Source organism: Antennarius striatus, chromosome 7 (assembly GCF_040054535.1).
Source record: "Antennarius striatus isolate MH-2024 chromosome 7, ASM4005453v1, whole genome shotgun sequence".
NCBI lineage: Eukaryota > Metazoa > Chordata > Actinopteri > Lophiiformes > Antennariidae > Antennarius > Antennarius striatus.
Genome location: NC_090782.1, coordinates 15,629,425 through 15,641,884, shown reverse-complemented (window position 1 = coordinate 15,641,884; position 12,460 = coordinate 15,629,425). Strand labels below are relative to the sequence as shown.

Sequence of the window (12,460 nt, the reverse complement as noted above, 5' to 3'; positions counted from 1 at the left end):
TTTATAAATATCTCTTTTTATAAACATATAAATAGTTTTTTTTAACATAAATACATTTATGCAGCGGAAGATGACGTACAGTACATGGATGTATGGCATTAGCAGCAACAATATACAGCTTTGCGGTTTGTAGTTTTTACACCATTGTCCGCCATCATATGATATACATCTGTGTGTATCAGTTGACCATCAGTATGGTAAACGTGTTTGTATATACAGGCATGTATATATATATATATGTGTGCATATATATCATTTGCATATATGCCATCTCAGTCTTCCTTTTTGCTGGTCATGGTGACTTTCGTACCAAAAATCTGTCACTTCCTTTGTTTTTTTCTTTTTCTTCCATCAGATGAGAACAAAGTGAATCTTTGTTATCCAAAGCCATTTTCCAATGATCTGGAGACATAGAGAAAACAGGAGAAATAGAGTTAGACTGAACATTCAGATACAATTTTTTCACAAAAATCCCTTCAATTAGTAATTGAACAATTTGTATTCAGCATGTATTCCTCGATGCATGACTTATCATCATTATTTGAATGTCTACATTTACTTTTTGCATCTCTGACTCATTGAAAAACCTCAACACAAGGGTAGCAGAGCACTGAAGGAATGATGAGTGTCAACTGATGAAACACATACATAGGAGTTAGTCACAGGATCACAGTCCCTCACCAGGCTTTCACAGTGTGCCACAACCGCAAAGACTTCAAGCCTCAGGACTAATTGTGCATCACCTAACTTCCTCATTACTTCCTTTACCACCACAGTTCCTTTGTAGTTTTTGTTAAAATCACTTAGGGAAAGAGCATTGGGTTTCCAGGAAAAATTCTAACCCCCGCAGGGTGCCATGTGTTTGGGATACACATACACATAAGCTTGTCTGTCTCCCCTGTTTCCTCCTCTGGTTCACCCAACTTTTATTTAAATGTTGTATGCAACTTGTCTCTTCGTAAACCAGATGGAATTGTTCATTGCAGTGTGCATACGAGTGAACATTTAATTAGCCACTGGATGTTTCCCCAAATCAGTTTACGTCTGTTTAATTGGTTCGCTTGGTGTCTTAATGGGGTTTCTGTAGGTGCGGGGAATCCTGCTAGACTGCAAGGTGAGGTGAAATGATATCACGAGCTGCCAATCAGATAGCTGAAGGTGATATCATAAAGTGTAATGTGATCTCTCAGATCAAGATGACCTTTGACCCAATTGAACACTGGTCATCTCAGTCTCTCCATACGATACTATATATTGCCACCACTAAGATGATTTTTTTAAATTCTAAAATAGCCCAACTGTTGATGGAAAACATACATTGTATTCAGACAAGATGATTTTCATTTAAAAAAAAAAAAGAAAGAAAAAGAATCATTGTCAGCTAAATAAGCTGCCAGAAAGAAGCTTAAGGCAAGACGGTCTTCTGCTTGCAGGATGAGTATATACTCTGTTAAACTGATTGACAACTTCCATACTTTTTAATATTTACATCCATCCATACTCCTGCCAACTGATTGGACATTGATTCCATATGCTTCTCTTCAACTCTTTCCCCTACCTCTCTTCTCTTATATATTTTTGTGAAATTAAGTGTGAAGTTAAAATAAAAAATAACAAAGCTTACCATCACAGCAATGTTTCATTCTTAGCAACCCATGCCACTGATGGTTCCTATTCTGTCCATCTTGTGTCCGAAACATCCACTCCTTGATGCTGATCCTCCTTTCTTGATTCCGGTTTTGTGTCTCCGAGGTGCTGGCTGGTCGTTAAGGAGACGAGCCCACATCCCTCTGGCCCGGGTGTCAGTGCGTAAATCTCGCAGTAATCGTATCCGAGAGCGCACAGCGTCTAGTCGCCTCTCCCTCTCCTCCGACTCAAGAAACTCAGCCAATTCTTCGCCCAGCAAACTTCTAAGAGACTGGAAAACATATAGAAATGTTAAAAAAGCTTTGTTTCCCTGTGGCAAATACGCTGCTTAAAAAGATTTTCATTGAATGGAAAGACAATGTGTAATTGGCGCCTCTTGAAATACAGCAGCCGTCTACAAAAAATATGTGTTTTTAAATTGGGGGACACTTCTCTGCGGGCACATTTAAGTACGAGAGAGAAATGTAATCGTTCAAGCCATACAGCACTGTGGATCAAATAAGAAGGGTAGCGGTTCTGCATGAAATAACTATCAAATTGATCCAAAAATTGCCGCCGATATTTTTGTAAATCCTCAAAACGTACTCTTAATATGGTTAATTTTAAGCGTTCTCTGCTTTTGTTTTCGCAGTTATTTCGCGCTCTTATCTCATTGTTTGGTCTTCCAGCAGGTGCTTGTAGCCCGATCTTCTGGTCAGAAAGCAGACAGTGGCATCACCTTAATTTTAAAAATTCTGATACTTTCCATACAAGCCTACATAGGAAACTTTCTTTTAATAAGTAATCGTTTCAAGGTTATCTAAGCTCTTATAAACTAGAATTATACGCATAATGATAACTTTACGCACAAAATCGTTATAGTTCAAATTTGGTAAACCAGTGAAAAGTACTCATTCCAAACAGCCTTTATAATCTTACACTTTGGTTTCTCTATTTGACATAATATTTCAGTTATCTCTTTTATGCTAAAACTAATGAATTGTCTGGTTGTAAAATATTCAGAGCTTGAACATCATAGGTTATAAAGCATCCTATTGACGCTCTATATATATATATCGGGTGCCATAAGTATAAAGTGCAAGATAAAACCCTCTCGAAGATTTTCTGAGTATGCCTGAAATTATCAAAGATAATGTAATAACCATCTCTCAATTGTTAATATTACGAAAAAGTACTGAGGTTTTCTTACCTTCTGCTGCGTCTGAGATAAAGGTTTTGCGCCCATCCGTACTGAAAGCAGGGTGACCATAAGTCCACATGCTACCAAGTAGGACAAGTTCATTTTGCCTTGTACACTTTAGGGATTCCTCTACGTTGGAGTTCGGAAAGAGGGACAGAGGCAGCAGCCAATCAGCTGTTGAACACAGGAGGTTTCAGTGCGTCCGTTACTCCAAAGCTCCTCAAGTGCTCCTCTAACTCTGAGTATTAGTCCTCACTGCTTTATAGTCAGACCACGGTGATGTCATGCCAACCTGCGTAATGGTCCTCCTTTAGCGTCAGCTGCCCGTTTTCTCCATACCTGCCTCGGAGCACGTAAATCTGGGGATTAATTAAACGATACCAGCCCTGGTCAGTGGGGTTTTGGATGAAATGAGATAGTGTATGAGCTATCATAATAATCATATTTTGTAAAAAAAAAAAAAAAAAAACTCTAGTTGAGATTGAGTGGGTAAAATCAAATGTGATTTTAAAGGCTAAACTGAAGGTTATGTTTGACAGAAAAATTATCTTAAAGTTGTTCACTGTCTGCATCGTGACGCATCTTAAGATCTCATACTTTAATTATATTGTAAGATAGTCGATGTCTTGCTTACTTTGAAAAGTAAATATTAAAATTCTGGCACTGCAGTTCATATATTTTGCCTATTTTTTCAGAAGTTCCATAATGTTTCTATGATTATGTGGCATTTTCTTAATGAGCATTATCTTGAACAGATTTTATAGATGTTGAACTGCCTTAAAGAACTATATAGTCATTATTCATGCTTTAAAGAAAAATCAGGTTGCAGTGGTCATCATGAAACAATAAAAATAAACACGACAAAAATTTGTACAGATTTAGGACAATATCCTTAAAAGGATTTCAGGAAATTCGCTTGATAATGCCTAATGAATTGACTGGTATCTGTTACCATGCTATTCATTCATTGATTTTCCTCCGCTTTATCCGCCGCAGCGGGCATAGGGCGTGAGGCGGGGGACACTCCGGACACGACGCCAGTGCGCCATGGAGCCACACACACAGACAGACAACCACGCACACAAACACTCACTCCTACGAGCAATCTGGGACTGTTACCATGCTATATTCAATGTTAAATGGATTCTGTTGGTTTACACAAAAGAAATTATTCCTAATTACATCCCGCTTCAAAGTGGTGATGTATTGTAATTGTCAGTGTTCGTGTGTTCGTCCGTTTGCTTGTCCCTTCGTTCGTATGTCCACCAAATATCTTCGCAATCATTGCAGACAGAAAGATGAAACAAAAAGCACATTACTCGGGCGGCAAAGGGAATGAAAATGGAATGATGAAATTGACCTTGAGAAAAATAAATCAAGGTCAAATTTCAACTTTTGTACACTCAGGAACCAGATAAAGATAGAAAGACGAGGGAGAAGGCCAGTGTAAGACCATAGATCAAAGCTAGTGCTTTGATCAATTACAGTAGGTCAGAGCACCAGCTTTGATCTTTGACCTATGAAAGTAGGTCAGGGTACAATTTGACTTCAGCGGTGTCGCGGGATGTTGGAGTCTGTGACTGCATTGGTTCTTGTTTAAAATGAGAGACACTTTATTAATAAAATATTGAGGTTAAATTCAAACAAGATGTATCCAGGATTTCTGTTGAACAATGTAATGTTGATTCCAATATCGCATCATACCTCAACCAATAAGCAACTAAATCAACTGTATTCCCATTACATAATGATTTATTTCCAACTAAGTAATGAGCTCAGCCTCTTTGAAACATAATATTTTCTGTGTCATAGAAATATGAGGCAAATCCAGAAGCAGAGATTCTAGGATTAAACATAAATCTATCCATTTTCTGTAACTGTTTATCCTCCACGGTCCTGGGAGGCTGGAGCCTATGCCAGCTGACAGGGTACACCCTGGCCAGTTCATCACAGAGCCAATACATGATGAACACATTCCCACCTATAGGACGTTTCCATTTCCACATATATTGTATGCCAGTGATTGTAGGATAAAGACAGAGTCATCTGAGGGAAGACCACCAGGCTGACTTCTTATTCATCATACCTCTTCTGAAGTAATAATAAAAAGGAAACATACATGAGTTACAACAATGCACTTGTATTAACTAAAATCTATGGTTAATGCAAGACATTCAATATCTCAATTATTGTTGACTCTGTGTAGTAACTTACCCTGACTTAATTATCTATCTCATGAAAACTAATTCATTTATAGTGACTTGGTCATTCATTAACTTTCTAGATAGTTGTAGCAATTATGAGTGATGCTTTTAATACTGTCTCTCAAATGAATTATTGCACATTTAAAGACATGTCGACAGGCTTCCTAAAAAGGTTTGTCACAATGAAAGGGAAATATTACATAAAAAGTCAACGTCATCTGACATTCTTCAGATAAACTTGCAATAAAGCATTGATGTGATCAATGTAGAATCTTGTTCATAAAGTTCATCACTTAAATAATTCCTGAATGATTTTTATACCATCAAGCTTTAAAGTGAAGAGATTGAGATGATTTTGAATTTTTTTTAAATAAATTAAGTCCAAACATATATTTTTCACCACGGTTTAAAAATTATGTAAACACAGTGAAATATGGTAATTTTATGCAGCATGGACTGATTAAGAGCAGTCTGGGTCAGAGCTGAGCTGCAATCTCAGGCAGCACCATCAGTTATGGACACAGAGTGGCAGTATTTGCTGTGCCGAAGTGGATGCACCTCATAGTCACTTGTTTACTGGATCAATACCAGTCTGTACCAATAAATCATTATTCAGCACAGACCAGGCATTTTCAATATCATTAAATAAAATAAATAAATACCTTATCTTGTGTTGTATATGTTCATCATACTGTCCAAGCCCTATCAGTCTTAACAGGCAACTAGAAAAATGTGTAGGATTTATTCAAAATGGCAAAGGTAATGCTTAGAAGAAAGACAATAGCAATTTTAATCACATTAGCTTATTCAATGCATGGAACTTTGATAATTTGAAAAAATGTCATGCCTAAAACTGATTGTTTATATCGTTATAAGACATCATTATTACTCATACTTTAAATGTACTGCAAACCTTCCAGTACATTCACTGTATGAATGTACTGGATACTCAGAGCAAAGAATAAATTCTATGCTGCTCTGTGGGCGCATGCAAAACAGTGTCCCAGTAATAGAGGACCAAAATCACTCCTCATTTCTTTATTACTGGGTTTTGTTAGTCTTTGTTGGGTCTTGGTCATCACTGATTGAACTTATTAAGGATTTCTTCTAAAGAGAATAGCATAACCGTGGTGAATGTCATTGCTCTACCCAGCTTATCTATTCATTCATGTATGCACAAGAACCAATAGATTTACTAGGCTGAACATTCCCAGGAAAGAGAAACCAGGCACTCCAACAACAGACTAAAAACCTTGTCAACTGGGACACAATATTGTTTTATACCAAGCAACATTGACGTGCGGTCAGGGGAGGCAGGTGAGGCATGGCCTCACCTGCCATCATAAAAGACAAAAATGGAAAATGGAAGAAATAAATTTAATGGTTTATCCAGTGATGTGAATAATATAGTTATTAACATCACCAATTTTAGGTTATTTTACTCAAAATCGCTGAATTTCACATTTACTGCTGAAATACTTAGAAGAGACCTGCAGTGAGGCGCCAGCCAGCCATGCCTCACCATGGATTGTGAAATGACATGCTATACAGAGAGACCGTAATGCTATCTCTCGATACGTCGATATTAAAATGTTCAAACATGTTTGAGCTCAATTTATGTCTATAACTGTATGTGTGTAACATCTTTCTTGAGATGAGTGGTCCTGAAACCGCTGGGAAAAGGAGCTAAGTGAGGCACACAGTTCTTGTGAATGATGGTAGGGGGCGCTGGTGATCCCACGAATTCGGCCGAGGATTCCTCTTCCTCGGCCATAGAAGAAGTAACAGTAAACTAAAATTTATAGTCACCGCATCAAGTACAGGCATTCATTTGTTTTCCTCTTGCCTTGCCTTACTATAAAAATGGAGGATTACATATTTCAACTCAATTTTTTTTGATGCTTCTGTCCAGAAGAAGCTGTGTATGGACTTCGTTTATAAGTAAACATAACATATAAAAAAAAAAACGTGTAGGTAACAACATAACAAGTTTTTTAATCAAATGTGCTTATTTGTGTGTTACAGTTTGTTTGTGTAAATAATTCTGCTATAAGACTTTAAAAATAACCCACTCACTGTTTCTTATTAAATAGTGAATACGCTACACCGTAGGTGTGTTTGTAAACATCTGATTATGATGAAGTGAGTGCCTCACCGGCCATAAACCTCACCGCACGTCACTGCCAAGCAACCAGTAACAGTATGTGTGAAAAAGTGTTTAACTGATTTGAAAATATCAGTTTTACAAAATAATATTGTGTGAAGAAAATAAAACTTCTCAAACTGCATTTTTGTATTTATTCAGAGCAGTATGTTATGCTGTAACCACCATTACCTGCAAGTATACCCCTTCATTCAGCTGGCAAATGATGTGGATAGTTTTGTAGGATTTAATAACTGCTGGCATGCACACAGAGTCTATATGTGGTGTCATAGTGTGTCATCACTCTAAGATCAACAGTCTGGGAAAACTTTCATAAGAATGGGGATGTCTGTAGGGCGGAAAAGTGGTGCAAAAGATAGTGCTGTTGTCTCACCGCAAGAAGGTTCCAGGTTCGAATCCTTTCTGTGTATGTTTTCCCCGTGTCTGTGTGGGTTGTCTATGTGTTCTCTGGTTTTCTCACCCCTCCAAAAACATGAGCTGGTGTCTTATCCGGGATGCACCACGCCTTTAACCCACATGCTGGCTATGGTATGCTCCAGCAAGGGAGAAAAAAAGAACAAGAAAACAGGGATGTCTAGAAATTTTTGGGCTTTCCCTAGTCTCTAGACTGCTCAGCATGGAGATCTGAAAATACTCACATAGACTGTGTCTATTTGCCAGAGCAACCAATGTGTCTTACAATATTATCAATATCACCTATCAATTGGGGATAAATCTTGTTACCTAAAGATCCAATGTCAATACAATATACAGTGGGGTCGTACAGCACACAAAATTGTTCTTGTCAAAAAACAGATTAGAGACGAATTGATCAATTTTGTTTCCTCAGTGTGTAACTTCCTCTAACTTTACTGACTTTTCTCTTTAGCTAAGTACAGTGACATAATCTCACACATAACCTTGCTCTATGTAAGTAGTTCCATTGGTACAGGGTTCTGTACCTTTGACAGTCAGTGGCAAACCTTTCTATTCATTCCTCTCTCAGAGTTTCCCAATGATCTGGAATGAGACCTAGAGACTATTCTACTTTTGTGACTTAAGTGATCTTAATTGTATGTAATTAGTATCCATTCAGATTTCCATGACTATTATTTTCAGGCAAAACAATCTGTAATCAAATGAAAGCTGTCAGTGCAAAGTAAAATGAGAGTAGGGAGAATGAAAGGTGGCAAAGAGATGAAATTCTTCATGGTCAGAAAGCCTATGTTAAACATAGTGTGAAACATTAAGAATATGATGTGTAATGTGTAATTTAACAAAACTCTCATTACACTACATTCTGGTCATTCAAACACCTTGTTTCAGAGCAAATCAATTTAATTATATAAATGGACATTCTTTGTCTTGTCATTCACAACTATGCAAATTAATTGAAAGAATAAAATCGACATGTGTACAGTTGGTACAGGGATTTAAGTACGCACCATGGCTTTGTACCTTGTGTGGTGGCCACAGGTTCAATTCTGGCTCACAGTGCTTTGCTGCGTCTGACGCCTCCTCCTCACATTTCCTGACACACACCCACACCCACACACCAACTGTCCTATCAATTAAAGACAAAAAGGCAATCACTAAACTCTTCAGAGCAACAATAACTGTCACAGACTGTGTTAGCCACCACATTTTATTCTGTATGTTTGACCTACTTGTATGATTGAAAGCACCTGTACTTAGAGAGAGTAATAAAGTAGATGCCACTTCATTATCTATAGTGAAGTCTTCACTGATCTTCAACAACACTGTAACAATTTAGTGAAGTTGGGGAACTCGGCTGACCTATGTCTGTTACCGCACAATCATAGGCAACATAACCACATAAAGACAATGCCTTATGCGTAAAAAAATCTCTTTACTAATCCTTTTATTTTTAATTTTACAAGTCAGTGACATATTCTTCCTTAATGCTGCAAGCCTTGTGTTACAACTTGTTTTTTTGTAGTTAAAAATGTTTCACACTCTTCCCGATTACATCACATAGAGAGAGCACCTTTAATGATTCAGCCTTTCGTTCCCCTTTTCTAACTTTGTCTTTCCTACAAATTCTTATTACCCTTAAGTTCAAATGAATTATTTTAGCTTGTTGCTGAAAAAGACAAAACAGAAAACAAAACTCGACCGATTTGCATCAGGAGGCTGTACAAACCAGCAGAGGGTTCATATGTTACAGTGGCCTTAGCAGTGAATACCTACTGGAGGATTGAGTATCTTGGTTCCTCCTCTGGGGTTTGTGTAAGGCAAACTACAAGTCTATTACAGTCCTATAAATAACAGTTTTATTGTGTGGGGAATTTTAATGATTTTCACACAAGTGAAGGCTTTCACATGTGCCAGCAATAGGCTTCCATCCAGTGGATGGCTGCTTGAAATCTGGTATTTAGATAATGAAATACCAAAGTCAAGAATGATCTTTTTTGGGGAGGTTGGTGTTAACTGTTAGTTAATGAGTAACATCTATTCACTGTTTAAAGAATAGATACAGATTAATTCAAGAGTATCTGTGAATTGGTCACACTGAAAACCTGGGGGGTTCATTACTAAATGCAAACCTGCAAGTGAATGACACCGAACTTACTGATCATTCATCACTAATTAGTTAAATGTTAGTCACTTTTTTCATGCATCTGACAGACTGACTGAAAAATAAAGATGTAGCTACTGAGTAGCCTGAAGTTATTTCATTTGTGTCTAACACTTATTTCCACTTTTGTTCATCTTTGACGAAAGTTTTGCAAAAAATTGAGTGATTTACTGGCATTTAATCATTAGCCCATCATTATCCTCTGTGGACCCTTCTTGTTTTTTTTTTACTCACTAGTTTCCAAATCAATAAACATGAAATACTTATGATCCCTTAAGTACAGTATGGAAAATGAAGTCCATGGAGAGTGTGAATTTGACATTTCCCCCCCAACACTTAAATGAAAACTTACATTTTGTTTCAATTTCCTATAACCTAGAAGATTACCATCTGAAATTTCATTAACTTACAAAATCACCAAAATTTTGTTAGACCTGAACTATGAACTGAAGGAATATCCCAAAAAAATGCTGCCAGTGCTGCTGAAAAAAAAGAGCATAAACCAGTATGGAAATGATTTTGGTCTACGATGGTTTTTCCAGCATGGACAGATCTCCCACAAACAAAGCCATGTATTGGGGATTACTGCATTTATACAGATGTCTAATATGTACTATGAATGTTAAGAATACCACGTCATTTATCTCTCGAATTGAGTAGTTGCTGTTGCAACAGCTCAAGAGATGAACTTTCCTCAGGGATATTATTTGGTGTTGGTCATGCTTGAAGCCAACATGAAGGAGGAACAAGCTGTGGGTGGAACACATTCACATGAACAATAGTTTTACTGTTCATTCCAATGCATGCATTTGCTGTCTTGCTTTATTGTATTTCTGTAACTAAATTACAGAAATAAAAGACCACATTTCAAATATCCCACGAATGTAATTTAACATGAAAGCCTAAAAAGGTTACAGGTTTTCTTTTCCCTGTAAAGATTTAATACTTATTGTTGTAGAATGCTGCTTACAGTCTCACCATCTGTTGATATGCCTTTTTTGGGACAGAATTTCTCCATAGACTGCTTTTTTTGTGAAGGCTTTTGCTCTCATGACGTATTGCCTCTGTCTGAAAAAATAACCAATCTTAAGGCATGACGGAAGGCATACAAAAATTACTCTTAGGTCAAAATCTGTTCTTGCACAGATATTTTGTTTTCTGAACCACAAGAATTACTGTCTGGCTTTTATTTTACTGGGTTGGTGTTAAGCAGTTGAAGTGTGGCTGCACATGCACAAATTACTAACATCCGCCAATACTGAGCCGATTTCAGCATGACACCATGTTTCTTCTTGTGACACAATTTTAAATATAGCTACAAGCATCACAATGGCAATTCCGATAAAACAGAACGCACCCATATTTTTTGGAAAGTCGCTACTAATTACTAACAACGTCTAACTTAATAAGATGTAAAAATGAGTAATATTCAGACTGTTTTTAAAAGAGTTTATTCCAGTGTTCACAGCATTGGCGCATGTACTGTGTGGCAGGAATGTTTTCCGAAGCCATTCGAACACTGGAGTGTCATTTGAGATTTTCAAATGTGGAAAAATGCGTGTTTGTGGTTCGGGTGGCACAAGCTGTGGCAAACTCACATGGAAACATGAGTGTTTCATCACAGATATATAAGCTTGGATCTAATCTCCAAATGATTTGCATGACTGTAAATGAACACTGTAAGACACTGTTAAAAACATGTTTCAGAACATTTCTCCAAATATTTAATTGATGATGAATTGCTTTTAAAACTCATGAGGAGAGTCACAAAGATTCCTTTAATGGATTGGAAACATAAACAGCCATTTTGTCGACTCTTGACAGAATAATGTGCACTGTTATTCCATGCACAATCCTACAATCTTTGGTGTTGAACTGAATATGTAATATAGACCACTCCATGAAACAATGCATTATCTACATTATTTAATTGGTGGTGATTTTAAACATTGTAGAATTGACAGGTTGAAAGTGAATACAGCCTTTTGGAGAAGGATGCTCTCTTGCAGAGGGCCCCTAGATTTTGTGAAAATTAGTCACTTCTGTTGTCACTGCTGACAACTTGCAACACAAAGTCATGAAAGGAGAAAAAAAATGCCAGTCAAGACAAAGAAGTTTGACAAAGCTACAGATATCTGACCTATCACACATACACGCACACGCACATATACACACGCACACACGCACACACGCACACACACACACACACACACACACACACACACACACACACACACACACACACACACACACACACACACACACACACACACACACACACACACACACACACACACACACACAATTAAAAATACTCATTGTTCTGTTAAAAAAACTATCTGAAGAAACTTCGGTTGTAATGTCTAAGGTTAAACTTCATTCAGGGAATGACATAACCCAGCATTTGGTAAATTACAATTTCACAGCTCCAGATGCTTCGAGTGAGGTCTATTTGCTCCACTTGAAAAACAACATGGAATGTGTGTCAGGGTGACCACAAAGGAAACATAAAAGCTCTTTGAAGGGTTCTAGGGAATGGGGCTGATATTTCTACACAGCAGCTGCTTGAAATAAGTTAAATAGCAATGACCCTTAAAAAGGATATTTAACTATTCTTTTTTCTTTTTCTTTTTCTTTTTCAAAAATTATGAAATATCAGGGTTTTTGAACCAATCCAAAAAAAAAAT

General features: G+C 37.2%; 1 protein-coding gene across 1 annotated transcript; it reads right to left on the bottom strand.

Annotated features, from left to right (window-relative positions):
* On the bottom strand, nucleotides 1–3,212 carry nppc (natriuretic peptide C). Its single transcript, XM_068320179.1, has 3 exons — nucleotides 2,837–3,212; nucleotides 1,625–1,918; nucleotides 1–402 (listed from the first exon to the last, which is right to left on the bottom strand). Exons 1-2 carry the CDS (start codon nucleotides 2,927–2,929, stop codon nucleotides 1,646–1,648), a joined length of 366 nt encoding a protein of 121 aa, XP_068176280.1. The 5' UTR covers nucleotides 2,930–3,212; the 3' UTR covers nucleotides 1–402; nucleotides 1,625–1,645.
* Between the last annotated feature and the right edge of the window lie 9,248 nt (nucleotides 3,213–12,460).